This window comes from Myripristis murdjan, chromosome 11 (genome assembly GCF_902150065.1).
Source record: "Myripristis murdjan chromosome 11, fMyrMur1.1, whole genome shotgun sequence".
Taxonomy (NCBI): domain Eukaryota; kingdom Metazoa; phylum Chordata; class Actinopteri; order Holocentriformes; family Holocentridae; genus Myripristis; species Myripristis murdjan.
In genome coordinates, this window is record NC_043990.1 from 17,403,845 (window position 1) to 17,420,467 (window position 16,623).

The window sequence follows — 16,623 nt, forward strand, 5'->3', positions numbered from 1 at the left end:
TCAAAAGTTTACAGAAGGTCACATTAAGTTCACCTGTAAAGGTTATAATGCATTATAGGTTCATCCTGAAATTTCATATTATAATAATATGAATTTTAACAGTTGTCCAATAGGGCTGTCGGCTGTGTAGTAACCTGACTTCTGCACAACACAACTGATGGTCCCAACCCCACTGATAAAGCAAGAAATTCCACTAATTAACCCTGATAAGGCACACCTGTGAAGTGAAAACCATTTCAGGTGACTACCTCTTGAAGCTCATCGAGAGAATGCCAAGAGTGTGCAAAGCAGTAATCAGAGCAAAGGGTGGCTATTTTGAAGAAACTAGAATATAAAACATGTTTTCAGTTATTTCACCTTTTTTTGTTAAGTACATAACTCCACATGTGTTCATTCATAGTTTTGATTCCTTCAGTGAGAATCTACAATGTAAATAGTCATGAAAATAAAGAAAACGCATTGAATGAGAAGGTGTGTCCAAACTTTTGGCCTGTACTGTATATAAATTATTTATTGATAGAAATAACAGATGTGGGTTGTGTTGATAAAGAACACTAATATATGTCCTGTTTACCCAGTTTAGAAAATACCTAGACAGTTTTGTCGTTTGCATTTCACTTCAAAATACAATATCTTCAGATAAAAGTCGCTTAAAAAAATAATATATAAATAAATTAAAAAAAAAAAAAAAAAATGTCAGTTTTGAGCCTTTGCGCTCTCCGTAGTAACTCTGTGGTACGAGCACAGCATCTGGGGGACGAGCTTTTCGCGAGCGAGCCCTTCCTTCGCCGTTCGGACCATTTCGGACGGTCGTTCGGGGCACTTCGGACGGGGGGGAGCGTCTTGACGGGGAAACGAATCTCGACACAACACCGTGAACGCGCACGTATAAGGGGCGGGCTCCGAGGCAGCAGACCAATCACAAACACGAGCGACAAGGAAAAACGCACCGCGTATTTCACGGTGGAGGAGCAGCGTATTATACTGGAAAAGTATGAGGAGGAAAAACAAAATTAACATCCTAAATCGAACACCGCGGCTGCCGCGAAGAGAAGGCAGAATGCTTGGCAACGAATTGCCGACTGCATAAATGCGTAAGTTACACATCAATGGCTCAAGTAGTCCACATCTGACGCTGAAACCCATGAACTCACTGTACTGCACAGATGTGTTGCGTGTATGACAGGTATAGTTGAATTCCTCCAGGTGTAACCCCTCAGGGGTTAAAAGGACGTGGGAGCAAGTAAAAATTAAACACAAGAACATCATTGCATTTGGTTAGTTGGCCTTTTTATCATAGCCTGTTATACAGGCTATAATAAAACAAGCTATAAGCTGACGCCACAGTTCAGTCACGTCAGTACATCAAGTTGATAGCCTGAATAAAATCATACAATGAGCTGCGTTAGAACTTAGCAGGAACAAATGGCAAATATAAAGGCCTACTCGCCCTCTTGAATGAAGGGAACAAATGATCCCTTTTCACATTTGCATCAGTGAGCTGTCAATTAGGCCCATTCTCTCACCCAGGAATAATTTGCCCCCCAAAAATATTTAGAGCTAATTAATTGTGCCATTTTAAATGTCCCTAAAACGTTGTGAAGCGCCTCTAAATATACTTTTAATTATCAAATTTCCTTTAATGGTCTCTCATTTCTGTTACTATATTACTATATATATAGTACTCAAGGTAGTCAAGGTTACTATATATATAGTAACCTTTTAATTCACTCTTTAAATATCTGTTCTGGCATTTATTCCAATTAGCGCATATCAAATCAGATAATGTGTGATATGCATGTATAAACAGAATAATTCAAAGAACTTGTAATTGACTTTTTTCTTGTCTTTGTGTATGTAATCAACTTGTGAATTTTTATAGTTATCTGACAGTAAAATTTTGAACCCCTTTCACCTGTATGTTAAAAAGGGCGTTTTTTGGTATTATATGGTCATATATAGGTGATTTTCAAATCTTTCCACCAATGGGATTCTTTGGGGCTTTTTTTCCCTCACTCAGGACATACTGAGGATACAAAAACAGTTGAGTTTGCTTCTCTTGTAATTTGTCCTAGGTTTTTTCATAAAATGACTGGACTAATTAATCTGATTTACACTGCTGCAGCCAATAGGAAGAAAAACCTGCAGAAGCAGACAAGGCACGGTGAGCCTGAGGAAAAATACACCCCTGCAGAGGAGCTGGCCCTCGCAAACAACGAGGGTCACCACATAATGGATGGGGTCGCCTCCAGCCCAGGCTCACAGAGTAAATATCTTACAGGTATGTATGTGTCAGTGTCAAAGCGTTGGCAATTTACATAAATCTGTTTGCATGGAGTTTCATGTTGCATCACAGGCTCCACAATTGTCACATTCCCATATTATGCATTATACTACACTCAGTTCAGAATACTCATAGCACTATTCAAAATACCCAAATTTTATTGCTATAATTGCATATTGAGTTCAAGAAACATAAAAGCCCTATACAGCATCTGCACAGAAACATTGTGACCTTACTAACACAGGTCCATCCACTTTCCCCACAGCTAATGGAGAAATAGTGAAGGTGGTGGTGACAGAGGTGCCACCGACATCCGACACCATGTCTCAAATGGAGGTTTGTCACACTTGTCACATACACCTGCGCTGAACCCATCGCTGCTGGCACATGGCTAATAGACCATTTCCATACTTTCTCTACAGATGGTGGACACTGGGGATGAGAAGCTGTCCATATCCTTGGACAGAGCTGTGAAGGTATCACCTTAGCTCTTTACCACATATTGTACTGCATATTGTATTGCACATATTGTTCAACCTCTCCACAGCAACACAGAGGGTGGGAGTGCGTAGACTTGGGTGTGACCGAATGGTGGTGGTCTGCACATAACTAAAACTACCTTGAAATGTTCTGTACTGCTGCCACTGTTATGTTAATGCTGCAGGAAGAAAACCATCCCTCCCCAGAAGAGCCCCAAGCGTCCACATGGACAGAGGAACAGAGCAGAACCACCACAAGTGGGGTCAGACCCATCCAGCTAAAGAAACCACAAAAGGTAATGATATTAACCATAACAGAAACAGGGAGGCTAATGTGATATTCCCTCCCCTGCAATAAGGCAATGCTGAAATGTCAAAGCAGCACAGACATGCAAGTCAGGACAGCATTGTTCTTCTGTTGCATTATATGTACAATCTTCTAGTTCAAACACTTCCCCTGCTTTAAGATGTGAGCTCCATATTCTTCCTGTTTCAGAGTGCAGCTGACCCTGTGAGGGCCCTGTATAAAAGGAGCCTGGAGAAGGACCTAAAATACAAGGACCTCAAAATGCAGAAGATGGAGCTGGAGATTGAGTATCTCAAACTCAAAATCGCAAAACTAAAGGTGAGAGAGTAATAACATTCATTGCACTGCACTTAATTAAACTTAAACTGGCTAAAGAAAGGTCAAATTAATGAAATGAAGTGGTGGATCTTCATGGGTATTCAGTTAACTACAGTGTGCATGGGATCACCGTTGGGTATATTTGACATTAACTTTACACATCTCAAGTATATAGTCAGTCATCACAGTGCTAGGTATATTGGCTCACTCATACCTCCACTACATCCCTGCTACTGTGACCATGACAATGTATTCCACACTATTTGAGCCATTAACACATTTTGATAGATTTATACTGTACCATTAGATACAAGCTACTGTTCAGGGTTTCTACAGTTCTAATCAGATTTCAAACATCTTCGTAAATATGCAAGCACCACTAATCTGTTCATTTATTCTGTCTTCCAGGGACAAGAAGAAAATAATAAATAAAGTAGGAGAGAAAAAAAATGTCTCTGTGTCAGGTGAAAAACTCGCTTGTGATTGCCTCCCTCACTGCCCGGCCTGTTGGATATTCTAAGTTTATGGGGTCCACAACATCAAGAGGCTGGAGGTTGAAACAGGGCGCTCTCTCCTTCCTGATGGTGGCAATGTTGTGGAGCACACAACAGGCAGCTATTATTTTGCAGGCACGGTCTGGGGCCACCCGCAGACAGCGCAGGGAGGCAAAGCGGGCCTTCAGAAGGCTGAAAGAATTTTCAATTTTGACCCTTGTCCTGTTATGTGCCAGGTTATAACGGGTCTGTGGTCCTGGTTCAGGGTCCGGGTAGGGAGTCATCAAAAAGGGGTGGAGGGCGTACCCCCTGTCGCCAAGCAGCACTCCACTGAAGTGTCCTGTAGATGAGAGGAATATTGACAGGGGCAGTCTTACAGTTTTGGCTTCTAACTGCAAGTTGTAATACACAAAAGCATGCGATGTACAGTTGCCATACCCTGCTGCAGTCTATGGTGGAGTGTGGACTCCCTGAAGACCCGAGAGTCGTGGACGGACCCAGGCCACTTGGCATCAAGGCTGGTGATGATGCCGGTGTGGTCACATGTCATCTGCAGAGACATTCAGTTACACTAATCCCTTAGCATCAGCACAGCATTAGTCATCAGTGTATATTTGCTAGCTTTAACAGGTAACTACCATTAAGCATCTCACAATGTGCAGAGGAACCCCACCGCACCCACCTGTATTTGTTTTTATAATTTTCTTTATGTAATTTTCAGTGGTAGTTTGTACTTTTGTGTGGTTGCTGTTTTTCTTATATTTATAATGTGGCTTTGTCAAAAAATGTAATGTAGCAGGTTCAATAAAATGACTCATTGTTAATTTGTTATGTAAAAACCTGCAATAAAGTAGAACAAAAGTGCAGAGGTCCAGTGCCTGTACAAGCAAAAGTTATGTATGGATGGGATTATTGCTTACAGAATAAGTGAGGTGAGTGTGATGCAGTAGATGTCCTGGGATGTGGCCTAGAATCTCTATTCGAATGTGATTGTATATTTTATGGTCAGTAACAGGCCAAACCTTTCAGATCATGTACCTAACTAATGTCTCAAGTACCACTTCACTGTAGATACCATAAGTCTTTTCTTCCTTTTCTTTTTTCTGTAGGCACTACATTTATGGGGGAAAAAAAAAAACATTTACCTGCACATTGAGGCTGCGGCTGTTATATTGGTCGATATAATCCCTCTCATCTTCACCCAGCGGTGCAGAGATGGGGATGAGAGTGCTATCAATACATCCAAGCACCCTGGGGAAACCTGGGATGAGAGTAGGCTGCATGTAGTGCGCTACATTACAACAGTAAAATTACGCATATAGTAGCATCTGAGTGGACAAATGGGTAACTTGGGTCAGTACACTGACAAGCGCCTATAGTGTCCTCATCAGTATCACTAAGTCATAATGTAAAATACTGAAATTCTGAGATTTTATTGAAAATGGCCAAACATGTAGGCTACACGCATATCAGTGGGTTTTTTTTTTTTTCATATACTTTATTGTCCCCGCAGGGAAATTTGTCGTCGACTTTCTGATGGTCCTGCAGTTAACAATACAAAAGACAGCAGCCTTGTGTGATCGCACCAGGCAACACACAACACACATAAAAATCAGTAAACAAAAACAAAGCAATAGTCAATGCTGCATTGCATTGACTATTCCGTTGTTTTTATTGTCCCTGCGGGGACAATAAAGTATATGAAAAAAAAAGGGAAAAAAAAAGTAATAATGACCCACCTGCGATGGCATAAAATTGTTGTTTTATGACGTGTGCGGGCAGGTGGCCTGGAAAGACGATAAAGTCGTCCATCAAGCTCGTCAGGGCAGAGGCAACTTGATGGACAACTCGACAGACTGTATTTTTACTGAGCCTCTCAGCATCTCCAACTGTGTACAGGTAGCTCCCTGTAGTGAAAAATCGCATGGCGATGCAGACACTTTGAGGGACAGTCAGGGCAGCGCTCCTGCGGGTCGCACGGCCAATATGTGGCTCCAGAATCTGACATATGTACTCAAGGCCTGGCCGTGAGAACCGGTACCTCTCATACAAGTAGTCGTCGGCAAAATCTAACGGATTTGACCGGTCCAGGAAGATCCTTTCACGCCGTAATGCTCTCCTCACTATTTGGGCTCCTTCCTCAATGGGATCCTCAATGAATGGGCTGGCCATGTTTTCACAAAGAGCTGATTGGCCAGGGGGTGGTGCTTTATATAAGATTCAATCCTAGGTTTCCTATCCCGATCAGAGGTGAACCAGCGGCCTGTATCACGAAGCAAGCTCAGTTTTCCCTGGATTTCTCAGACCTATTCGGCTACACTAATCAAGATCATTGTGATCAGGGATAAGCGGTATCACGACGCTGGTTATCAACTCGCTCACTCGGTCCAGGTTTGCTTCATCAAGAGTCGTGAACGCGCACGTTTAAGGGGCGGGTTCCGATGCAGCCGACCAATCACAAACATGAGCATGACATGACGATTAACGACGACAGTTAATCCCGCCTCGAGATACAGGCCTCTGCCCCTCCTAGTTCACTCACTGTTTGTTTGTTTGTTTTTCCTTTATGTAGTGTAATTGTATTTGTATTGCTGTTTTATTCCATTTTGAAGTACACGCATGCTTGTATGTAGGTGCACGGTCGTATTTGTGAATTTGTGAGCATGAATGTCTGGGTGCATGTATAGGCAGTTGTGTATTTCTATGATGTACAGTCATGTAGCCTACACATGTTTTTCTCTTTTTTATTGATGCAAATTCGGCTTTTATTCAGATATCAGCTGCGAGCATGAATTTAAAATCCTAAACCTCAAGCTCAAACCCAAACCAAGCAAAGCAGAGTGAAGCAGCGCATCTAGTCCAAAAAACAAAAAAACAAAAACAAACAAACAACAATAGTGGTCACCGTTCTTGTGTGAAACAAGATTGGAACAAACAGGACTGCAAAAAAAAAAAAAAAAACACCCAAAAAGAAAAACTATAAACAAAACAAAACAAAACAAAGCTGTTACCGGAGACGGAAGTCGGCAGGAGTGAGTCCTCTTTCTCCTGAAACACACTCTTGGATAAACTCCGCTGAAGCATCTGAGTTGAACATGCTGTGAGGCGCATTCTCTCGGCTGTCCCGTGTTCAACCCTGTGCGAGTCAAGTCGTCCGGCGCGTTTTAAGGAAAATGGATATATTTCCTCTTGTTGAATGTCTTTTTCTTTTTCGTCAAACGCTAAAAATTACGACCCTTTCTTAATTAAGCGCACCGATAGGTTGGATTTCCAAAGCCAATTAGAAACCAGAGGAATATGGGCAAACTCCAGTCCAAACATGGTGAGGTGTTTTATGAAAACGCAAAATGCAAAGTGTGTTATTGATGTCCAACATGACCAGCATTACAGATACACTTTTTTCTCATTATTGTTTGGATACAGCGTCTAAACGTAGAGAACGCCCTGAAGGTAAGACAGCCAACTTTGGGAATTTGACGGAAAATACATATCAAATGTATATAGAGAGAGATATGGATACAGGAAGGTGTGATTGGTTTTTATTCTGTGCAAATAGCTGCAGGTTTATCAGCTATTGTTTTGTTCCGCAGGTGGAAGTTTCGCCTCCAATGCGCTCACCTGTCAGAGGGAGCTGGAGCGCACGGCCAGCACGCGCAAGGTACATGTGACAGAGGCGCGGTGCGTCTCACACTGTTGTGTTTCTCCTTCCCTAAAGCTCCCATGTGGAAAACAAACACATGTAGCTCGTTAGGAGAGCCTGGTTCAGAAGAGAAGTTTGGAGCTGGGATAATGACGGGTGGTAGAAACCACGGTGATGGTGGGAGTTAGGGTCTCATCACAATCACAGCCGCAAGTCAAGACTGTTCATTCAAATTCAGTAGATGCTATATTTACTGTGGAAGCATGCATTTGTCATTTTTTCCAGAGGAAAGTTGAAGTAAAGGCCAGTGTTGCAAATAACAGTATAGTTCCTGTCCAACCTGAAATTCTAATAAAACACCCAGAATTAAATTGGGTAGCATTTCCTCCAAGATTTACCTTTATGCACCAAAATTCAACAACAATAATACAAAAAAAGAAGAGTAGTTGTCGACAGCAGCCTCAATAAATAGACCAGAATGCATGATGCCTTTTCACTAAGGTGTGCTTTTGTTTGTTTGTTCATTTTTTTGTTTGTTTGTTTGTTTTTTAATAGAAAAAGAATGCACTCCACTAGCGCTATTTTTCTCTCCTGCATGCAGCTCACTGCTAACAGAAAAAAAATCATGTTCATTCTCTGGTTGGTGTCAAAAGTCATTGTGGGAAATGCAGGAAATCATTAACTGACATAGAAGTACACTAAGCAGGTTGATGGAGATGGAGTAAGTAAGTTAGTTTTATTTATATAACAGTTTACAAAACATGAACACAGACTCACAAAGTGCTTCACTGGATTAAAACAAATAAGAATCAAAACCTAAAATATGAAAGCACACACAAAATATAAATGCACATACATAAACAATATGTAATATATAAAATATATAAAGTAAAATAAAGATAGAATTATTAGAAAAAAAGCAAACCTATAAAAGTGAGTTATTGAACATATTGATAGAGGACCATTCCAGAGCGTGGGGACCAGTACACTGTTAAAGATACACTACATAATTGCATTGAGGTGAGGATCCTGTACACTCAGCTGACAAAAGAAAAAAAAACTTGGAATAAGCATGATATATGATGATTGAGTCTAGATGCTTTTATTGGCTTGTCTCGCTGATAAATTACATGCCTATTCCATGTTTTTGGTCCGTTAAATAGTCCTAACTTCAGTCAACCTTCAGTTTTGCATACAGCACTGAACATCACAAACTGATGATACCTAACAGTGTAAGATCATCTGGTGGTGGATTTCTCCTTTAAGACCAGAAGAGGCACGTGAATGCGTGCAAGTGGTACAGGAAACTGTGCCACCGATTTTTTTCCTTAACTGCAGAAGAAGGGCAGTAAAGGGACGTGGACATCAGTGAGAGCCACAGACCGGCCCGTGTGCGAGTGCCAGTCCAGGAAATGATGCTTCACCTCAGTCAAGGCAATTACGGCATGAACAGTGTATGCTCACATCCAGGGGAGTTGAAAGGTGTTTGGAGAAGGTTCTCCACCCCATTTCCACCTCACCTCCTCCTTTTCAGAGAGGCTGCCATGTCTGTGTGAAGTGCAACGCAGCCGCCCCCCTCCAAACAGCAAGGTCTTTGAGACTACATACCCCTCTGCACTGGGAAAAAAAAAAAAAAAAAAAAAAAAAACTCCACATCTGGTACTGTTTTCCTTCTCCAGTAACAGACAGAAAGGCAGACTGGACAGGGGGAGAGGAAAAAGATGGAGGGAGGGTGCTGGGTGGAGGAGGTGTGGGTGTACGGTCGTGTAAACAGCACCACGTGCAGTCTGTTAATGTTAATGAGGCAGTCACATTTTGGGCTGGATGCTGCTGGAGAGCAAATCAAATAGTGACAAACAGTTTTTTTTGTTTGTTAGATTGTGTAGATTTAGGTGACTGTCAGCCTTAAATGTGTAATCAAAAAACCATGGATACCTTTAGTGCTTCAGATGGTCACAGGATTGTAGAGTCAGCTCTCTCAGGGTGTCCCCAACTAATTGTGTTTATCTAACCGTCTCTCTAAAGTAAAATGTGATCCACAGCTGAGACGCCGACAGCTTGTTTCACTTTTCCTCAGCTCGTTTGATCTCTTAATCGCATTTGGTCACAACTGGAAGAGGTCATGAGATTTGGTGTGAATTACCAGCAGTCTCAGTGTCTGGGGTTTTGTTGTCTTGTGGTTTACAAAGTGTTAGAAGCTCCGAGGATAGTCGACGTTATGGAATTTCTGGAGACCTGCAATTAGGAAAAAGAGAGGCTGGCTGCCTGGGCCGAGCTGCATGAAGGGTCGTGGTGGAGTTTTTGTGCTCATTAATGTCTGAGTCCTTCCTGTGATTACATTTTCCAATCTGGCAATATTGCTCACGAAGCTGTCAGCTGCGAGGCATCTGTCTCGTTGCGTGGTTTAGTTTGATGTTGTTTGGTGTCAGCTTTTGGTGTTGCATAAACTTTATTTTTGGTTCCTCGGTATGGAGTCTGTTCTTCTGTATTTGAAAATGAGTTTTCTCCCAAGACATCCACCATTTTAAAATAGTGGAGGACAACCACAAAATTATTGCTGACATGACAATAAAACTACTTGTGGAAAAAGCATTTATATTACAAGCTTTCTTAAGACTTTCACCTACAAATGGAAACACTGCTGTGGATAAAAATCAATTGTGTGTTTAGTAATTTTTTTCTCAAAAAGTATCTTTATTTTTGATGGAAACCTTTCATTTGTCTGTTCATCTTAAATGGTAAAATATAATTTTGCATCACTGAGAGAAGTTTGCCTTTTCATTCATTCATGATAAAGGAAAATTTTTGTAGTTGTTCATAAGCCAGTGCAGGCACGTTTGTTGCATGACATGCCATCGAAACCAGGTTTGAAATAGCTCTGCAAAAGCTTTCAGATCCTTAAAGCACATTGGATTTTAAGTTTTACCTGGGAGACTGCACTGGAAGCTACAGTTCAGTTTTTTTTTTGTTGTTTTTTGTTTTTTTATATAGTAACCCTTAGGAGTGGGCTAATAAATCATATCTCCAGCATCTACCACCAGCAATCCTATATGACAGCATCACACAGTCTGGAGTCATACTGCACAGATGCAAACACCAAACGTCTTTCCATCAGCCAAGCTGGTTCATAGAGCCTCATGTTGGCTCATCCTCACTTCAAAGGCACGCTGGTCATTAAGGTTAGAGCTGCATGTTTGTGTAGATTTGACAGATTTACTGTACATGGCAACACAGAGATGATCAGTACCATACAAATGATCAGATGATCAGCTATAGCAGTTTTAGGAGGGATATAAATCTACTTCTGGTGGCACTTACAGATCTAGGGATTTCAATTCCTCACATACTTTCCTGTCTGCAAGTGTAATGTGTAGGTGCTCACATACGCTATCTAAACACTGTTCGTGAGCAAACGTTACAACCACCAGTCCTCTAATACCCCCAGTCTCATGTTGTTGTCAAAGTAAACTAATGACGAGGAGTGGTTAGTTTGATCTCCAGCCGCTAAGAAAACTATTCCAGTTATTGTTTTACTTGGATGTGGAACCCAGCCTTCGGTTCACATGGTTAGCACTAATGTGTCTCTGTCTTGGGTGTCTGATGTTATGTTATTGTAAGTGCTCGACGTCTGGCCTCCTTGTGATCATATTTGGGCTAAAGTCTGCCTGCCAGGACATTCCAGTTCTGATCCGGAGAAGCCCGATTTGTTCAGTTTAATTCCCTCCCATGTGTTGCTGTGTGGAGATGACTCAAGACGTCGTTGTTTTCTCTCAGTGTGAGGGAAGAGTCATTTTTATTCATCCTGAGGTGTTGATTGCTGGGGAACACCTGTACATCCCTGTATCACAGGTCCGGCTCCTGAGCAGTCATCAGGGTTTTTGGGTGAGAAACAAAACAAGACAGATCCACCTCACATCTCTGCTCTATTAGCTCTAATTTCTCTTTGGCTCTAAATCCAACAATAACAATATTTTTTCCAGCTGCAGAATAGATTGCATGACCTTATATTTAATAATGATAAAAAAAAATCTGCCACATTTGTCACTTGGTGTCAAGAGAGCTGAAACTAGGACAACAGGTATATTGTAATAGCCCTATATAAACTGTCATACTGCAGACTTAATGAGCTGCTATTTATTAAGTTTAGCAGCCAAACCAGTCCTCCTCCTTTGGGCTCCAACTCTCCCTAAACAACTGCAGCCTCACCTCCCCACCCCTCCCTCCTCTGCTGCGTTGTAAAGTCACTCCTGTAAGGTCTCATGTGAGCTCGCAGTACAGCGCCTCTCAAAATTCAAGATGTTTTATCGTCGCTCTGTTTATGCAAATACAATCAAGTGGGAATTCCTTGACAGGGAGAAAAGAATATTAAATACGTGGAAATAAAAAAGACAAGTTTGAAAAGTATATTAACAACATATATATATGTACCTTTAAGGCAGAGCAAAAGAATAATATACAATCAAGACATACAGTCTTCTCTTGAAATTATGAGCACTTTGTGGTTATGTGCTGTTTTTGGACATTCATTTTCCCATAGAGGAAGGAGAACGACATTCAAGGGACAGCAGGGTATCACATGCATGAGTGATAGTGGGGTGTGTGTGTGTTTTTTAATGTGTCTTTGTTCTGGCTGCTACAGTGTTTGACTTCATGCTGTCATACAGAGTACAGAACAGGTATTACAGTTAACATGAAATACCTGTCAGTAGATAACAGTGGTGGTCATCTGCACTCTACTGACTCACAAAACTGTGCAGAGAGGGGAAAAAATGTTAATACGAGAGACCAGGTCACTGGTGCACCCTGAAAGTGTGTAACCAGGTACGGGGTTGTCAGGAAAGCTGTGAAAGAGCCTTGCAAGAACAAAGGCGCTGCCTGTTCTCCCAGGACTTCGAGCTTTGTGTTTCAGCATGGATCGGGGAGGAATGGGGATGTAGGAAGGAGACGGGCAGAACATTAGCAGAAGAGGGTGACCCTGTTCAAGATGAGAGACGTACCCCTATACACACCCAACGCACACACACACATCCCTCAGCTACAGCACCGCCACTCTTCCACCCCCCCCCCTGTCTTTGGTAACTGTACCTGACATCAAAGCCTTGCAGCAGGCAGAGTGTGGTAGACGGGTAGAGGAGGGTGTGGAAGGACCTCGGTTGTGGTGCTTTTTGTGTGTGTGCATGTATGTGTGTGTGTGTGTGTGTGTGGAGGAGGTGAGGGAAACAGCAAGCCAGCAATCTGTCAGCACAATGATTTACTGTTCCCTTTGTTGCTCATCTGCATCTGCCTGACAGATAGTGTGGTGTTCACCAAAGATCAACGTGTGGAGATTAGAAATGTCTTACTGATGTTTCCATTGGCTGGCCTCCATTGGCAGACTTTACCTGGAGGGCACATGCGTTAATTACATAATATGTTCATTGTTATCATTTTTTTTTTAATCACATGAATCTGTTTGACTAAAGCCTTGACTAAAGCCGCGTGTGTGGTCAGACAGTCTTATCACTGCTCCACTCCAATAACATTAGTCTGTGGGTGCTGGTGTGCGTGTGTGTGTGTGTGTGTGTGTGTGTATACTTGTACACTCCACACTGCACTTCCTTGGATCCTCAGCAATACACCTGCCAAGTGTGAATGGAGAGGGTTTTCTCGAAAAACATTTAAACTCATTCCAGCGTTCCTCTCACATCTAAAGATTTCCATCATCACGATGTCATGAAGTATTTGAAAATAACTTAACTGCCTAATTTCCTTGTTCCTTCTTTAAATCACACTTCCTTATCTTTTCTCAGGACTCGAGTGGCACAGAGCTGAGGGAAGACTCCCAGACTGATCATCATTGCCACCTCAAGGGTGAGTAGAGAACTACATGCATCAGGCAGATCAGCTCACATACTGTAGCTTCACTCACAGCTTAGTGTTAAGGGCTTATAATTATTTTGTAGATGTAACATTGCCAGAGGCATCAGAATTGAGATGCCTGTGTTTCATAGGTCATAATCCCTCGCTTGTCTCGAGGAAAAAGGAAATTGTGAAAATGCCCACATCTGTTTTGTATTTGTATGGGAACGCTTCAACCTTTGGATGGTACAGCTGTTTTTTTACCTGTTTTCTTCCTGCTGCCAGACACTGATGGAAAACAGGAGAGCACGAGGCACTTCTGAGGTCACATGAATAAAATTATCACTGTGAATAAATGAGTGACACTTGTGCTGCATGCTAACACAGTAGTGATTGTTATGACGAGTCACAGTCCCGCTCTGTTGTAGTGTCACTGCTGCCACAGAGAGCATCTGACAGGGAGCCCAGCAGCCACCTCACAGGAAACAAACATCTGAGGAAGAGGAGCAGCCACGCTGGTGTGAGTGCACTCCTCCACTGCATCTCATAATGGACTCACAATTTCAAACCTTCTTGGAGTACCAGATGGTTGGGATGTTGCTGCATCACCGCAATTGTGGTATTAAGTGTATCATATTATACTGAACTGACTTCTTTTGATATTTTCAAACTCTCTGGCATACATTTCCCTTTGTAGGAAAAGTAATCCATCTGGTACCAATAAACAATGTATTTTTGAATTACACAACGTGGTTTACTGTTTCCAAGGCCTTAAGGGTAAACACACTCAGCGCATAAAATTATGTCGTAAACTTCCAATTCAACTTGGAAAAACTCTAAAAATTGCAGTTAAGTGGGTTTTTTTTTCTGCAACAGCAACAAGCAGCTTGTTTTTCTGATTCAATGTGAACACACAGGACTCGGAGTGTAACGTGTTGCTGGAGGAGGACGCTCGACAGGAGTGGGTCTTCACACTGTACGACTTTGACAACAGTGGGAAGGTCACCAAGGAGGTAGATCTGTTCACACACACAAGTTTATCCCTTTAAATCAATTATTTGGCTTTGCACACTGTGTATGTGTGTGTGTTTCCTGCAGGACATGTCCAGTCTGATGCACTCCATTTATGAGGTTATAGAGGCATCAGTCAGGCAGTCTTGTGGTGGCAGCACAGCCCTGAGAGTCAAGCTGGTTGTAACCCCCTCAAGTAGCCCAGAAAAGACCTCACAAACAGGTAAAAAACAAACAAACAAACAAACAAAACAGACAAAAAGGAATTGACTGTGGGGTGGGAAGTCTTTTTAGGTATACAACCTGTTTTTATTTTTATCATGTCTTGTTTTAAGTGATGATGTTAGCAAGCAAGACGATTTGGCAGTAATGCAGGAGCGGCAGAGCAGTGGGGCACGGACTCAAGCCTCCTTTGGAGTATGCTGGGTGTATAAGCATGTTTATACCTGTTAATTCTCACTATTGTGCTTCTTATTTGCTTTAGTTTATAAGAAAAACTTTAATCTGGAGCTGGAAAATCAAGTATCAAGTAGTTTGCCAAATGCAATATACAATTCAGTTTATCGACAGTGGGATCCAACCTACATTCATCAAGGATATTAAATCACTGTCACAGTTTTGATGATAGTCTTTCTCTCTCCACTGAAAACAGCAGCAACTAGGCAACAGGGTACGGCTCAGGAGGTCAGAAGCCCAGAGAGGAGAACCTATTGTGTGGATGAAAACACAGAGCGTAGAAACCACTACTTGGATCTCGCCGGCATCGAAAACTATTCCTCCAAGTTTGACGATGAAGGTGTAGAATCTCCTCTGTTTCTGTCACTGTTGGTACATCTCAATATAAAGAAACAGCATCACAATGTACTTGGTTTAATTTGTGCCTCTTTACTTTACCAGAACCCTCCTCTCAAGAGCCAAAACAAGATGCACGCTCAGCTCTGCAGCACCCCCCAGTGGCGGTCAAAGAACACTGCATCTCCTCTGAGTCTCGGAGAGGCGTCCCTGTGTTTCGATCCCATGGAGCCAAGGCTGTGGCAGTGGGGGAGAATAGAAATGGAGGAGAGGGCAAGTTATCCAGGTTACATGGCCATAGCCAGCACACTGCCTTATGCTGCCATCCTACCCAGTGTCAGCATCAGGCCCACATTTCCCTGCAGCGGACGCACAGCAAGAGGCTGCGCTCCAGGGGACAAGATGCCTCTAGACCAGCTGGTTTTCAGACCCAACCAGGGACAGAGAGGGAGATATTACCCAGCATGCATGTCTCCTGTGGGGTCTTGGCTCCTCCAGGCAACAGGCATGATCACCACCACCACCATGAGCACCATCACCATCATCACCATCACCATTACCACCCTTCATAAATTAATTTGACATATGAGAAAATGGATTTCAACAGTGTTATTCTGCTTTGGGCATTGTTTGGGATGTCAAATACCACTTTTGCTGCAATCCAGATTTTACAAATTTCCACTGTGCAGAGAAAATATTCCGTGTGGCAGGATCGGGCTGTGAAAACACTGTCAGAGGATGCAAATGAGTCCTGAAGATGAACCTGCTCTACATCATGAAAAGGCCAGTTGAATGTTGTGTTTGAATGCTATTTTCATAAGCTTTTATAGCCCCTCAGACTGACAGTTTCTCTCAGGTTGCCATATACTACCACTTCAGTTACTATAACAATAATTTTACCTATGAGTAGCCAACATTTTGTACAATATTTTATATTGCCAATATTTTGACATGAAAACTCAGTGTTTTCAACAGAAATGTTGAGAATATGAACAGACCAAAATAATTTGTATGTAATAAAGATATTTTTATCCTGAGATGGTCACAAATTTTTTATTTTCTCTAAGTTGTATATCACTGAGCACGAAGCAGTTAATGCTGATTGCTCAGCTCACATTTTATATTACAATAACAGCAATACAATGTGCATGCTTTGTATTTTTCTTTTGAAATTTAACATGACAGACATGACTCGTTAAGCTGTTATTGAAGGAAAACTAACCCTAAACACTTGATTGGTGAAACCAAACAGCCATCGGCAACATGTTTTGCATTTTTCCAGCCTCCAATTTGCGTCGGGTGGTTCTTTGCCTCCACCTCGTGCCTTAAAACCATCAAATGCACACCTACTGGTTGATTATGCCTTAGAGTATCAGAAGGTGGTTTCTGTTGTTCTACTGTGACAGGACATTGTTTCCCTGGGTCTTTTCAACTCCATGTAGCACACATCAGAAAGAGGT

The 16,623-nt window shown here is 42.1% G+C and overlaps 2 protein-coding genes across 2 annotated transcripts; one reads left to right on the forward strand and one right to left on the reverse strand.

The window, feature by feature from the left end:
- Positions 1-3,830: 3,830 nt before the first annotated feature.
- Positions 3,831-6,305, reverse strand: LOC115367870 (putative nuclease HARBI1). The gene is made up of 4 exons (XM_030063833.1): positions 5,622-6,305; positions 5,028-5,143; positions 4,321-4,432; positions 3,831-4,222 (listed from the first exon to the last, which is right to left on the reverse strand). The coding sequence occupies exons 1-4, from the start codon at positions 6,052-6,054 to the stop codon at positions 3,849-3,851; spliced, it is 1,035 nt and encodes a 344-aa protein (XP_029919693.1). The 5' UTR covers positions 6,055-6,305; the 3' UTR covers positions 3,831-3,848.
- A 622-nt stretch (positions 6,306-6,927) lies between these two features.
- On the forward strand, positions 6,928-16,194 carry LOC115367935 (protein naked cuticle homolog 2). Its single transcript, XM_030063874.1, has 9 exons — positions 6,928-7,204; positions 7,306-7,332; positions 7,473-7,540; positions 13,312-13,372; positions 13,789-13,880; positions 14,278-14,373; positions 14,459-14,594; positions 15,024-15,167; positions 15,269-16,194. The coding sequence occupies exons 1-9, from the start codon at positions 7,180-7,182 to the stop codon at positions 15,733-15,735; spliced, it is 1,116 nt and encodes a 371-aa protein (XP_029919734.1). The 5' UTR covers positions 6,928-7,179; the 3' UTR covers positions 15,736-16,194.
- Positions 16,195-16,623: the final 429 nt, after the last annotated feature.